Here is a 14,883-nt window from a genome sequence, read left to right on the forward strand (position 1 = left end):
GTCCACAATTTCTGCTCAGTTATTCTATGATTTATTATTATCTGTAATCCCTAATTTCTAGATTTCTTGGCCCACAATATCTGCTCATTTATTCTATGATTTATTCTTATCGGTAATCCCTAGTTTCTAGATTTTTTGGTCCACAATTTCTGCTCATTTATTCTATGATTTATTCTTATCGGTAATCCCTAGTTTCTAGATTTTTTGGTTCACAATTTATTCTATGATTTATTCACAGGGTTGACAACCATCAGAAAACTGCCCCTTGTCTAAGCTGGTCTTCTGATCACTTGGAGATTCTGTAACAATGCAGACTTTGGTGCATAAGTTCTTGTTGTGATTGTGGATATGGTCAAATTTGTATTCTTCATTGTTTTTGCACTTTTATGCGTGGGTGTACCTTTTTTAAAAAATTAGGACAATTTTCTGATGGTTGTCAACACTACAAATATGGAACAAGAAATAGAAGGAGAGCGATCCCCATTGTCTACAGCCAATAATCAAGAGATTGGGCCAAAATAAGCATTTAATGTAGGGAGCAAAATGGAGGAGGAGTATCCTGATTACCTAAGAAGAATAGAAGTATTTGGAGCTCATATCTGCAACACAAACATGGGTCAAATATAATGAAAATCAGTTAGTCGATTTTGTCATTGAATAAGATATATAAAAGATAACAAAAGTCATTTAAAAAATTCAAATAATGCTAGGCACAATATTAGAAATATTTTGTTCTTGCAATTAAAAAAAATATGTTCTTCTCACATGTAGAGAACACATGTCATTTTTATAGAATAGGTTGGAGGAATTTTTTCCAACCCAGTTTGGAGGAAAACTGTCCTTATAAAATTATTCAAATATTTTGCTAGGATAAGCTATTTTTCCACCGCTTAGCAAATTTTTAGTTAAAACTTTTTTTTATTTTTTATTTTATCTAAAATGTAAAGCACCAAAAATAAAATTGATAAATAGCTTCTCCTTAAGGTGTCATCACAAGATGATTAACCTTACTCAATTTCATAGTTTAACTTTTAAAATTGTGCATTTTTCATAGCATAATTAGAGTTATATATTCATTAAATGCTTTTTTTTTTTTTTTTTTTTTTTTTCATTTAATCAATGATAAGCACTGAATGTTGTACATTCAAGCCCATTAACTCGCATATGTTAATTTCTTAGTATTGTTATTTGTTTGATTTTGTGTTGTTTTATTGTTTTCATGTTCTAAATAAGGATACAATTAATTTCATTGATTTTGGGCTTAAAGCACACTTTGAGAAGACCTAAAAGATATGGTTAAGCTTAACCAATCATAATAGAGAACCAATATGATAGAGTTAAGTTTAATCAAATAAAGAATATGATTAAATCAGAATTTCTCTAATTGGAGTCAAAATCGGATTGGATTCAAATTTGGATTTTGTACATGTCTCAGTATTTTAACTATAACTTTCTGTTCAAGTATCAGATTGAGGTGATTCTAGCGGCATTGGAAAGCTAACTCAAAATATTACAAATCACAGGGAGTAGGAGTTTCTAAATTTGAACGTATGCTATGCCAAAATTATCCTGCAATAAAAGACAAATCCTATTCCGATTTGTACTATGATTGCTTCCAAATTTGACTAGGAGATTGAATTACGATTTTTTTAGGTTTCTTAGGTCTTCTAGGATTTGTTTGCTCCCTATAAATAGGCTTCTAAGCTTCAAGAGAATGTGTGCTTAGTTTTAGATACAAAAATCTTCTTGGAGGCTTGACAAGTTGAAGATGAGATAATCCATAACATGAGGTCATCTTAGCACCATCATGAGTGACTAAATTCGTAATAGGGTGTTGATGTAGCCATTTCCAAGTAACAATGATTTAATTGTATTTTAATTTGGATTTTTCTATATGCATGATGGTTGTATAACTGTGAGAATTGCTTTTAATGCTTATATTCAATCAACATGAAATTCTTCTATTGTATTAGAAAGTCTTTTATATTGATTGAACTCAATTTTTCATATTTTTTGTGAATATGTGAATGATTGTTATACAACGGTTTTAACTGACATATGATCAAGATGGTTAGATAGGCTATACCTAGGGAAAACAGATTGTACTACACTATAGTTTAGTGTAATTTAGGTAGACAGCTCGTGCCAACCGAAGATGGGTTATACTATTCCCTTGATTGTATATATCCTATTAAAGAATTAGATACTCTATACCTAGGGAAGATGGGTCGTACCGCATCTTAGTGGTTAGGTGGACGGTCCATGCCAACCGAAGATGAGTTATACTTATTCCTTAATAATGGTATTTTCTTGACTACTCGAGTGAGACGAGCCCTATATCATGCATATTGTGAATTTCTCTTATTAATTTATGATTGACCATTGTTATGCAGTTAGTGGTGAAATCAACCCCCTTGTCCATCTCTCCTCACTATTATCTTTATTTCTATGTCTTTACTTTTATGCATTTAGTTTTAAAAAACAAAAACAAATCAAATGACCACTATCGCTTATTCTCTACGCTCAGTCCCCAGTCTCTTCCTCTCACTTGCCACCCTTCTCTTCACCCTTTCCCTGATCCTCTTCTTCCTCTTCTTCAACCCCAACACCCAAATCACTCCCCAAACTACCGTTCAACAGCCCTACACTGTTGGCGGCAGTGGTTGAAGAATCCGATGATGGGGATTTGCCGAACTAACACTGCTGACAGCTTGTGAAACCAAAATCACTACTTGAGGTGAGTGGCTTGCTGGGTTTTCCAAAAGAACGGGTTTTGTGGGGACTGAATTTTCGTTTAGGTTTTGAATGGCAGTGAGGGCCGATTGGATAGGGGTGATTGGGATTGCTACTAGGTTTTCTAAAAGGGTTGAATTTTCTGATTGGGTTTCTTGTTCGGTTTGGATATTAGGTTGATTTGTTTTGATTGGGGATGGTGGAACGATGGGATATTTGTTTTGATTGGTTGCTTTGTTCTTGAACTCGATCCCGCCGATTTGCAATTTGGTAAAGAGGTCCCTGATGAAAAACACCAAGTCTTCTTTGGAAGAGCAAGGACCTGGGTAAGAGAGAACAATGGCATTTGATTGGTGGAGGACCCCAGATCGGAGCAGCAAGTCAAGGTCGGTGGGAGGAGAGGAGGAGGACGGAGAGGAGGTTGGTGATGAGGGATAGAAGGGTTTGTGGTGAAGAGGAGGGGGTATGGTGGTGGCGGCAGAGGCGGCGGGATTCATTTGGGCTGGAGCTCAAGTGGTGGTGGTGGTGAATACATGTGAGTGAGGGAGGAAGGGGAGAGGGGTTCGCTCAGGCCAAACAGTGGCCCTTGGGGTGGTCCGGCCACCCCCAAGGGCAACATAAAAAAACCCAAAAAATATATATGATTATATTATTATATTTTTTATTTTTTTACGAACAGTAAATAATATTTTATTATTTTTTCAATAGTTGGATACGTGGCAGCGTGATGGCCCTTAGATTTTTCCTAAGGCCATCTTAGCCATTAACTGGAGACCTCTCCAGTCCAACAGGATCGGAGAGGATCTGGATCCCTCTGAAAAAGAGAAGAAAACTACCTCGTATCAGAAATGGGCTAAATGCAATTGGCGTTAAAAAAATTTTTTTTGGACATAACTCTCCTTTCTCCCTTCTAAATTTCTAGAATTTGAAACATTATAGGTAGTAGTGCTGGTGTACCGAAGAAATATAAAGCGAGAGAAATTACCTTAAACCATTGTAGTTCTCGTTACATCTGCAATGCTGCACCTGGGATGCAATTAAGCTGGGCAGAAGCTTCTAACATTCCTGCCATATGTAATATATTGTTGTTGAAGCAATCTTGAGAGTATACCTTCGGGAGCTTCACATGAAGCCCGTATATAAGACTAAAGATTTTAGTTTGGCGATATAGGACTGCACTCGGAAATATGGTTCTGCCTTTGTCATCTTTGCACCGCAAGAGATCTGGATTTCTACTCACTATTTTATAAACAAACTCCAAATTCCCATCCTTGATAGCACGGAAGACAGCTGTATAAACGCAACCAGTCTTCCTCTCTTCATCATTTGACATTTCTATCACATTGCACATGTACGACATAATCATACCCCTCCGGAAATCGGCCACCTTCATTTCATATAAATCCTTGATTCCTTCGCAAATTAATTGTCAAAATAATTACAACTAAACAAAAAGTCATATAATAAAGAAATTCAGCTATATATAGCGGAAAAAAACAAAAAACAAAAAACAAAAAGCATAATAAAGAAATTCATAAAATTCATTGAAAAATGAGATTAATTGAGTGGATGCAGTATACCGAAAACTAGGTTAACGAGAGATGGCACTAGTTGGCGCAATTCAGCTTGTACTGCAAAGTAAAAAGAACACTTAATTCAGCATTAGAAAATTATTGCTAGAAATAGAATAAAGAATTTACAAATAAAATAAACTAGATGTACGTAATTAATAAGCAACTCAGTAGATTCAGCTAAATCTATAATCAGCATTATAATCTACAATATGATTGGCTTCCTTCTCTAGACAAGAAAAGCACCACCAGTTCCCTATCATTTATTAGTAAATTTTGTGTAGTTCTAATCAATAGTGGTCGAGTTTTTAGCCTCAAATTTGTTATCAGACACAAACCCGAAGACTTTTAGTTACACGGCTAGAGATGGCTTATCAGATGGATTTAGAGTGCACTTTTGGGGCAGATTTGAGTTTTGAAACTGAACTGAATTATGTTTTTTTATGAATATGAATAAACAAAGGAAGGAAGAAAAGCAACAAAAGAATAGCCAACCAACCCTCCACAGAAACAAAAGAAGCACAGCGCCTTAGAGCACTACAAAGAGACAATCATGGCAAACAAAAAACAACAAACAAACAAAGAAAACTCCACGCAGGGAGAACAAAACATATTAAAGCACTAACTCACACCAAAAATACTATCCAAAATTCCCCAAATAGCACATAACCACCTATAGAAAGTAGAAAATCCAAAGCCAAACAAAGGAGTGACTCTGAGCCAATAGTTCATCCCGACAAGAAAAAGAGTAAGGCAAATTATACTTAGCAAAGAGAAATCACGAAACCGTTGCAGAGAAAGGATAGGAGAGAAGAAGATGATCAATGCTCTTATTGGCCTTAGAACATAAAGGGAAACTGAGATCCAGTGAAAGGCCAAAATAATTAATCCTGTGATGGGTATTGTGCCTTTTTCTTACTACCAACCAACAAACCATAGCATGGTAGGAATCCAACTAGAGAACTAAATTGCTTTTATACCAAGAAAAGAGGAATCCCTTTTTCTTTTTTCTTTTTTCTTTCTTCTTTCTTCTTTCCTCTTTACCCCTTTTATTTTCTCACGCCTAGCTCCCTTTCTTCTTTCTTTCTTCTTTCTTCTTTCTCCCTCTTATTTTCTCATCTCCCCTCCAGAACGCCGTCGTAGCTAGGGACGTTGGGTTCTACTTTTATTTTCCCGATGTGGTTTATTTCTTTCATTCTTCTTGTAAAATTTTCTGCAAGTGAAGGTTTTTGTTTCAATTGATTCAAATTCTGTGGAAGGATTTCCAAAGGACCCAAAAGATGCTACGGAAAAGGTGTGGAAACTCTTTGGCTTTCTTAGCTTGCTTATTGTTAGTATTTTTGTTGGCTTAATTCGGTTCCAAAATGCAGAGGCTACTGTTCACGAGTTCAAACACTAATATACAATGCTCAGAATCAAATGTCCACCGTTCATAATGTAGATTCATGTGTCATGAACGTTCTTACAAACTTTCAGCTCAATCGGACCACAAACACCAATCGATCGAAGCTGTTGATCAAGGACCGACGGAATTTCCAGATTGCTGATTTTCACCCTCTCCAGTCCCTGTCCGGACAGCAGTTCCAGAAACTCTGTTTCTGCTCCGCAAGGCCCTGTCCGGACAGCCCATTAGCCTGTTCGGACACCCCGTACCTATTATGCCTAAAAATGTGTTTTTAGTGGGCCCAGGTCTAGGGTTTGATGTAATGATATATATACATCATTATAGAAGAGAGAGACACGAATTTTAGAACCCTAGAATTCGTGTGAGGCTGTACTTGAGTGATTATTTTGTTGTGAGCCAAATTGATTCTTCTTAGAGGATTTTTGTTAGTTTTGATTGTGTGCTTAATTGAAGTCTATCGGAAGGGTTCGATAAAAGAGAATCACGTTGAAGAAGATTGTGAGAGAGAAGACAAGTTGGAGGAGTGTCGATCTTACAGAGCCAAGGTCTTGCAAAGGGTTGTAAGTATTCCTAGTGTCTGTAATCTTTGGATAATCTTTTGATAATCTTTTGATAATAATTTTCTAGGTTTGGCTGCCCCGGAGAGGTTTTACTTTTAGAACGTTTTCTAAAATGTTTCATCTTCGTCACCAAAATCTTTGTGTTTGATTTTACTTGTTTTTGGGTGATTGTTTGCTTAGATTTAAATATCCGTTAATTCCACATAAATTGTGATATTTAAACTTTAAATTCCTGAGTGTGATATTTGTTTATTGTTTAAGATGTCTCAAACCCTTAACACTGTGCCTAGTTTTAATGGATCAAATTATGGCTATTGGAAGTCCCGTATGAAATTTTTCTTAAAATCTTTAGACGTTTGGCATGTCATTGAATCTGAATTTAAAGTTCCAAATAAGACGACAGCCGAATGATCTAATGTTAAAAAACAAACTCGTATGGTGAATGACAAAGCTACGAATGCTCTATGCTTGGCAATTTCACAAACTGGGATCCTAGAAACTATGTATGAAGGAACTAATCTTGTTAAAGCTTCAAAACTTCAAATGTTAGTTTCTCAGTTTGAGGATATTAAAATGTTAGAGGATGAGATATTCAATGAATTTTTTGGTAAACTTAGTGAAATTAGAAATTCCATGATAAATCTAAGAAATAAAGTTTCTAACACTAAGCTTATTAGAAAAGTTATGAGATCACTCCCTAAAAGATTCAGAATGAAGGTAACTGCTATGGAGTCATGCACTGATCTTAATACCATGAGGATAGAAGAGTTAGTTGGTGCTCTTCAAAATTATGAGTTTTCCTTGCCTCAACCTAGGAAAAATAAGGATATTGCCCTTAAAACTCTTAGGAAGAACTCTGATGAGTTATTTGATGAGGATTCACCAGATGATGAGGAACTTGTCTTGATAGCTATAAGGTATTTAAAGAATGAACATAGAATTTCCAAGAAATTTGGAAAACAAAAAGAGAGTACTAAGGATAGAAATGAAAGAGACCCACGTGGTCCAAAATGTTATGAGTGTTCTAGCTATAGTCATGTGCGAAAGGATTGTTCTAACCTCAAGATTAATAAGCTAAAAGATCAAAAGCTTTCAATATTACCTTAAGTGACATTGATGAGAAAGAAACTCCTAATTATGTAGCATTTGTTGCATCCTATGATTCTGATGATTCTTATCAATCAAATATTCAGTCTGCCTCTGATAATGAATCAAATAGGGTTAATAATCTTCAAAACTCCTTTAACAATTTAATGCAAAAGTTTTCTATGTTTAGAAATACTAACTTGAAAATTGTTAAGGATGTTAAGAATCTTGAGCTTGAAAGGGATAATTTGTTGAAATCTTTGAATGATTCACATGCTGTTTGCAATATTCTCAAATCTGAAAATCATGTGTTAATTGCTAAAAATAAATCCCTTCAAAATGATCTGATTGCATCTAGAAATCACTTGAGTAAATTCTCTAGTGAAAAGCTTGATAAAATGTTGCATATTCAAAAGCATTCTAATGACATATCTGGCTTAGAATTTGATAAAATTGCTTGTTTGTCTTCTAACCGTGTTTCTACTTCAAAGACTGTTTTTGTTAAACCAAAGAAAGTAGAAGAATCTTCAAGTGAAGAAAGCAAGCTGTTGCTCCGACTCCTTAAGGTAAGAAAGGTAAGAAAATCTACATTGAGCCTCATGCATCTTACCTTACACCTAGAGTCGTGTATCCTCCTAGGATATTACATTAGCAAAGATTTGTCCCTACATGTCATCACTGTGGAAAAGTGGGTTACATTCGACCTCATTGTTTTAATTTGAAACCTCATGTACATATAAATGAAAATTCTTATTCTAGGAAAGAAAGTGAGGATTTGGTCATAATGATGAGAGAAGTGCTATATAGGTTAGATAAGTTTGAACAAAGTCATAAGTCTAGATCTAAGATTTCTTAAGTTTGAGTTAGGAAGGATGATACAATTCACACCTTGAGGGAGAGTGGCGATGATCTCACCTTATGTTAGGTGAGTCATTTTGCCTATACTTTATCCCTTGTACACATTTAAGCTTAAATTGAGGTTTTGTTTCACTTTATTTGTGAGGTATGTTAGATAACTAGATAAGGTTTTGACTAGTCGTATTTTTTTCAAAAAACATTCTTGTGACATTTTTATTGGTGGTGACGTGTGAACAAGGGGCACATCACTATCCCCTTGTTCATCACTAGTATCCTTATAAAGGATACTGTTCACCACCAGCTTTCACTTAATTTATTTATATAATTTTTTAAAGGATAGTGATGTTTTTATTGGTGGTGACATGTGAACAAGGGGCACGTCACTATCCCCTTTTCTAGTCTTAATAATTACTGTCATTTTGAAATAGTCACTAAACCACATCACTAACTGGCCATATGGTAACATTTTTTGAGGTATGCTATAGTGTAATAAAAATTTTATTTTTAGCCCATAAAAGTTTAAGAGGCAAGATGCCACATCATTAAATTTTCATTCTTAATTTTTTTCTTCTTTTTTTTCTTCCTTTTTTTTTTTTTTTTCACAAAACACACTTAAGGCAAGATCGATGCCACCTAAGAATTTATGGGCTAAAGATGGGCATTTTATTGAGCCCAAAACTTTCTCATCATGTGTTTTTTGCCCAAAAATGTCACTAAAGCCACGTCATTAATCCCATTCATTTTTGTATATTGCGAGGATTCTTAGATTCTATAGATTCACTAGATTCTACATATTCGCAAATGAGAAATGCTAAAGGCCCAACTTTTTTGCCCAACAAAAGTCAAACTTTTACCCTTTATTTTTTTTTGAAAAAAAACAAAATGGAAAATAGAAAAAATGTCTGAAGCAACCCTGTCTATTTTTGGCCTTTCTTTTATTTAGTATTTTTTTAAAAATGAAAAATAGTATTTTTCTTCATAATAATGACATTTTCTTGAAAAAAATGACATCATTATGAAAAAAATACAATTTTTCATTTTTTAAAAAATACAAAATAAAAGAAAGACAAAAAATAGATAGGGTTGCTTCAAACATTTTTTCCATTTTTTATTTTATTTTATTTTTTAAAAATAAATAAGGCAAAAGTTGGACTTTTGTTGGGCAAAAAAGTTGGGTCCCTATCATTCCTCTTGGCAAATATTTAGATTTGGTTCTTCAATTTCAGCACTTTAATTAAACAACAATGTTAATCTTTTCCCAAATTCTTTCAATATTTTGTAGAGGAGAAAAGAAATTTTTGGCCTGATGTTGCCAGCATAAAAAATAAAAGTCGTTACTGGATTACTGTTTGTTGTTTTATTATTTTATCACAATGGAAAAAATGAAGTTGCCAAAATTACGATTCTCATTTTAACCACCCAAACATAAGGGGGAGAAATTTTGGGCAAAAACATACCGGATCCCATACAGTTTTGGCGCCTTTCTACTTCTTCAATATTCTTCAAACGAAATTTCTCCGTCCAGTGAATGCTTATACCTTTGAGCAAAAAGGGTGAATGAAGTAAGAATTTGATTGTAGCATTAATTAGTAAATCTCGCATGAGCAATTTTCTTTAAAGTAATTTTAAATAAAAAAATATACTTTTTTTGGAAAAACTTATATAATATATATTTTATATTTGGCCCTATCCTATATACCCTATATATGTATGTTGTGCAGTGTTCGAAAGGTAACACAAATGCGAGCAAGACATCGTTTTACGAAATAAATTCAGGTTTCGTGAATTTCTTATTGACAGGATACGCAATGCATATATATATATATATATATATATATATATGAACTACATGCAATTCATGCTCTTGCCCGCTTCATCTTTTTGTTTTTCTTTTATCATATTTAGTGATTGCTATTTTGATGCAAAGAATCAGATATAATATTTGAAGAATATTTTGGGAATGAGATCGATCATGCATAATATTTGAAGATATTTATTTGTGAATTTAATTTGTTTTGTCTCTCAGTTAATTTAGAGATATTTTTGGATTTTTATTTCTTTATATTTCTCCAACTATTTTCGAACTTAGCCTATATAAATGGCAAGTCTATATTCTTTTGAAATTAAGTTTTGATGTATTAATTAAATTTCAGGTTTTTAGAGTTATTTTTCTGTTTGTTTATTTTAAGAATTAAGATGTTTTTCTTTCATATTTGTTATTTTCTTTCTTCCTGAATTCCATTTTCAATCTCCAATTCATATATGAATCTTAGTTTCAGCTGTTATCATATGCTGTCAAAATAATCTTAGTTCTATCTAGCGTCATGTATGTGTTTAATGTAATGAGGCTACCACTCTTTATATAGATTAGTTTGATCTTATAGTTTTTTTTTTTTTTTTTTTTTTCTTCTCAAATTTGATGTATAAAACAAGTCGATTATTTCAGTTTTAGATTTGTGCAAAGTTGTGCCCATATCATGTATACAAAATATATATAGCATTACTGATCATGTGAAAAGCAGATTTTTTAGTTTGTTTATAATTTCAAGTATATCTTAAAACATCCTGATTAATTGCCCCAACAATAACCGGTAATAATAGTTTATATAATTTGTTTTTCTAATTAACATCAGCATTTGGATTCACTTATATATGTACAAGTTTAATCTTCACATCAAGCCGATAATTAAAAAGTTAAGAGTACTAATAGTAATAATTTAATCATGTTTTATGCGTGTACGTAGTACTGTTAAAATTGGCGATCACATCCTTTTATATTTAATAGCATATGAAATTGTCAATAAAAAAACAAATTGCATATGAAATTATAAGAATGTCTGAATTAATTTTACAGTATGAAGTTAATATTATTTTTGGGGAATTTTAAACCGGTGTCTCAATTCCTCAAACCGGTACGTGGCCTCTTTACCCTTCATCTTGTGCAGTACTGGTAAAAATGGTTATTCGTTTTTTTTTTTTTCTTTTCTTAAAAAAAATAAAAATAGAATGTGTTAAATTACCAGTTATCTAAAAATTTTAAGTTGATAGGAAAATATAAATTTAATCACTTAATCATTATTTTAACACTCTCTACGTGTGGGCTTAAACTTTCTTTTAATTATAGGTCAGACTCAACACGTGAAATATTTAATTTAGATGGGGTGATTTAAATTATTACCAGTTATCCTAAAAGCTTAAACTGATAGGAATATGTAAATTTAATCACATAATCATTACTTTAATATAATTAGGTAATCCTAATTATAGAATTAAATTAATATATATTCTATGTGTGCATGCATAATACCAGAGCAATTTAATGAAAAGAAACAAGAGAGCGATACTAACGAGAGCAGATCCATCGTTTCCAAAACACAAGCTGATTTTCACTTGGGAATGCGTTAGGCGTAGAAGCCAAGGCATACAAAGGGGAGACATTCTCTTTGCCTGGAGCAAGAGCCAAATGTCGATCATTCTTGAGTAAATTCAAAGCAATAGCTGTTGTGTTGTAATAGCGTAAGTACAAAAAACAATAAAAAGAAAATCATAAATAACAGCCATCAATGGATAGTTAAAGGAGAAGTTGTTAATTACCTAACGTCCGGGTATATATAGCCTTCGTACAAAGTGTAGCAACGCTGATGCCTTCTAGATCTTTTAGCGGAGTGTGAGAAAAGAGAAAGCAAGCCAATTCTTTATAACCACCTTCAATAGCAAGAACAACCGGAAGACGTCCATCCACGTTTCCAATGCTGACCAAGCGCGTGTTCTTTGTAAGCATGCACTTTGCCATCCGGTAGTTACCAGCAAAAGCTGTCTCAGCTAGAGCTGTCCAACCATCATCATCTTGTATTTCCAATCCTTCTTCCGACATTAAAACCACCAGCTTCTCCACTATATTCTCATGTCCCGCAGCAACAGCAATGTGAAGAGCTGTCTTGCCCTGAGCTGTGATCTTCTCATTCTTTGCATTGGGATGATCCTCAAGGAACAGCTGTACATGGAACAAAGATCCAAGTTGCACACCCTTAACAAATTCTTTATATTGATCAAAATGTCCATTGTTGTCCCTCCCTGCCAAGTTTCTCTTTGTTGTCATTGAACGAAATGAAAGGAAAGGATGATCTTTCTGTTGATTTTAAATTTCAGAATTAACTAAAAATATACACTATATATAGAGGCCAACACAATTTGTACCAATGTACCTACGTATGTACAAGATGAAGAAATTCATAATACTATGAACATTAAATGCGGAAATAATTTAATGAAAAATAAATAAATAGCAGAATTTAAATAAAAGTGACACAAAGATTTTACGTGGTTCAATCAACCACCTACGTCCATAGATAAAGCCCAAAGAGCTACATTATGCTCTTATTACTTAATTTTTTTTTCACAATACATGGTACTCCTATTTTAGGAGAATTGATGTAGATAAGTTTGGTAATCAAATCAAAGGAATTTGATTACCATCAAATCTAATTACAATAAAATCAATTGGATTTGATTTATCATCAAATCTGAATATAGAAGATTACAATCAATTACAATGAAATCAAATCTCCTAATATTCTCTATCACAAGAAGCATGCCACGTCAAGACAAGCATCTGCCTATCTAGAACGTCGTCTTTATAACATGCTCAAACTTGGATGGCAGCATCTAATTGTAGAAGTAATATGTAAAAGGAACCATCGTTAAATTTTAATAGCTTCGTTAGTGATATATGCTATCCCTCCTTATTCTTCAAACTTGGATGGCAGCATCTAAAAAAAGACAGTTTTTTCGCTAATAAAATAGATAAGGTTTGAATAAATTTTATTAAAAAGTCATGTGCATCTTACATGCTATTAAAAAAATAGACACATGACATTTTTATAGATTGGGTTGAAAGAAGATTCTTCCTTCAACCCAGTTTGAAAAAAAAAAAAAAAAAAAAAAAAACTATATCCTTATTTATAATTAGAAATATTTTCTATGTCGTTAATTACCTAAGGTTTAAATCGATTGTACCTGAGGACTAACCTTCAAATTTATTATAGCAATTGTGATTGCCAGCCACTGTTTAGAACGAAGGTATTATAGCTGGTTGCCCCAAGCAGCTGAGCAGTTAACTCTACAAAATCTCTTTAATTAAATGATGATAACCCGATTTAACAAAATATCTCTTCTTTTATTTTTTTCAGTACTGCACGGAGCCGTACGAAGCCTGTGAATAATCTGTGACGGGGAAAACTGTTAGGAAATTAATCCTATTTTTCAAGACCCGTGAGATGCGAAAAATAAGAAGAATGCGGAATAACAAAAATAAGCAATCACACACGACACAATGATTTAAGTTGTTCGGCTTAACAAGCCTACATTCACTGGCGGAGACGACCCGGAGAAAATCCACTATCAAAAGATGGAGTACAAAAATAGTAGAGAGAAAATCACTCAAATCCCAAAGCCCCAATACACCAAAATCTCACTATCACACAAGAAAGATTATTCCCAAAATAGAATACAAAAGACAGATGTACAAACTCTTCTTTTGCTGGAACGGATGGCGGCTGATCTCTATTTTCTTCTCTCACTCTGCAGCACCCTTTTTCTTCTAATCACTTGTTTTTGGCTCCTCCAAAAACTACCAAGAAGAAAACACTCTTGCTGCCCTTGTACCTCATTCTCTCAAATTCTCTCTTTTTTCTCTTCCATTTGATGCTTCACGTTTTTGGCACACACAAATTCACCTTGTGCTTTGTTTCTTATATAAAAGTTTAACTCTCCTTTTACATGTTGGTCTAGGACTTCTACTATAAGTCAAACAAGGAGTCCAATTACACATAGGAGAAGGACTCCAAAACCCACATGTAAAGGAGTAAACCGGTTGAACCAAAAAACCTCTCATACTTGAAGAAGGTGACAAAACATTGGGTCCCACCATGACTTTTAATTCAAGTCATACTTAACAAAAACTTTCTTACGGGCAATGATTTTGGGGAGCGTTTCCACACTTATAATTTCCTCCAGCTTTTTCTTGAATTGTGTTAAAAAAAAAAAAAAAAAAAAAAATCTTAGGAGCTATAACAGCTACATTTTTACTAGCTTTTTACATTTTTATTAATTAGTTGTTGTCGTACAGATTTTAATCTTATTATCCAATTAAAATGTTTAGGCATATGCATTGTTCAGAGAGACAAAGAGAGGTGGAGAGACACCTGTGTTAATATTGTTGGGCATGTTACGCTCTTCTACAAAAGTATTCAGAGCAATATTTGCAGGATTAATCTCCTCAATCTCAGAAACTGTGTCCGGCCCGGAAGAATTCTGAATAACCTGTAGAGCAACGAAATTCTTATTGCTCTGATCTTTAGAAACATCTTCATCATCTTCTTGCTTAAGAGGTTCAGTGGTGGATTCAACAGTGTTCCAAAGATCTTGAGCCATCATATAGGATTTTACCCGATCATTTCAATCTTGATAATTATCTGTCGCAAGAAATGCTGAGGCAGCCTTTAAATTTCTTTAATTTCCACGTTTAATCTGTCTTTATATCCAAATGCTGTTAGGAGCATGGTGAAATATAGATATTAAGAATTTCTTCATGGACTTCTCTAAAGCTTCACACTATCAGTATCAGCATTATTACCATTGTATCAAATTGTATCAACATTACTACCACAAC

At 33.6% G+C, this 14,883-nt stretch overlaps 1 protein-coding gene across 1 annotated transcript; it reads right to left on the reverse strand.

The window, feature by feature from the left end:
* Positions 1–3,739: 3,739 nt before the first annotated feature.
* LOC132171479 (uncharacterized) lies at positions 3,740–12,312 on the reverse strand. The gene is made up of 4 exons (XM_059582803.1): positions 11,808–12,312; positions 11,562–11,711; positions 4,314–4,364; positions 3,740–4,146 (listed from the first exon to the last, which is right to left on the reverse strand). Exons 1-4 carry the CDS (start codon positions 12,310–12,312, stop codon positions 3,740–3,742), a joined length of 1,113 nt encoding a protein of 370 aa, XP_059438786.1.
* Between the last annotated feature and the right edge of the window lie 2,571 nt (positions 12,313–14,883).

This window comes from Corylus avellana, chromosome ca1 (assembly GCF_901000735.1).
Source record: "Corylus avellana chromosome ca1, CavTom2PMs-1.0".
NCBI lineage: Eukaryota > Viridiplantae > Streptophyta > Magnoliopsida > Fagales > Betulaceae > Corylus > Corylus avellana.

What these genes read in the sequence shown, in the direction of transcription:
- LOC132171479 (XM_059582803.1), bottom strand. Translation starts at nt 12,312, where the DNA reads ATGACAACAAAGAGAAACTTGGCAGGGAGGGACAACAATGGACATTTT. An exon ending in TATATATACCCGGACGTTAG is followed by an intron (nt 11,712 to 11,807) that starts GTAATTAACAAC and finishes ACAACACAACAG; the next exon opens with CTATTGCTTTGAATTTACTC. An exon ending in GAAACGATGGATCTGCTCTC is followed by an intron (nt 4,365 to 11,561) that starts GTTAGTATCGCT and finishes TTTACTTTGCAG; the next exon opens with TACAAGCTGAATTGCGCCAA.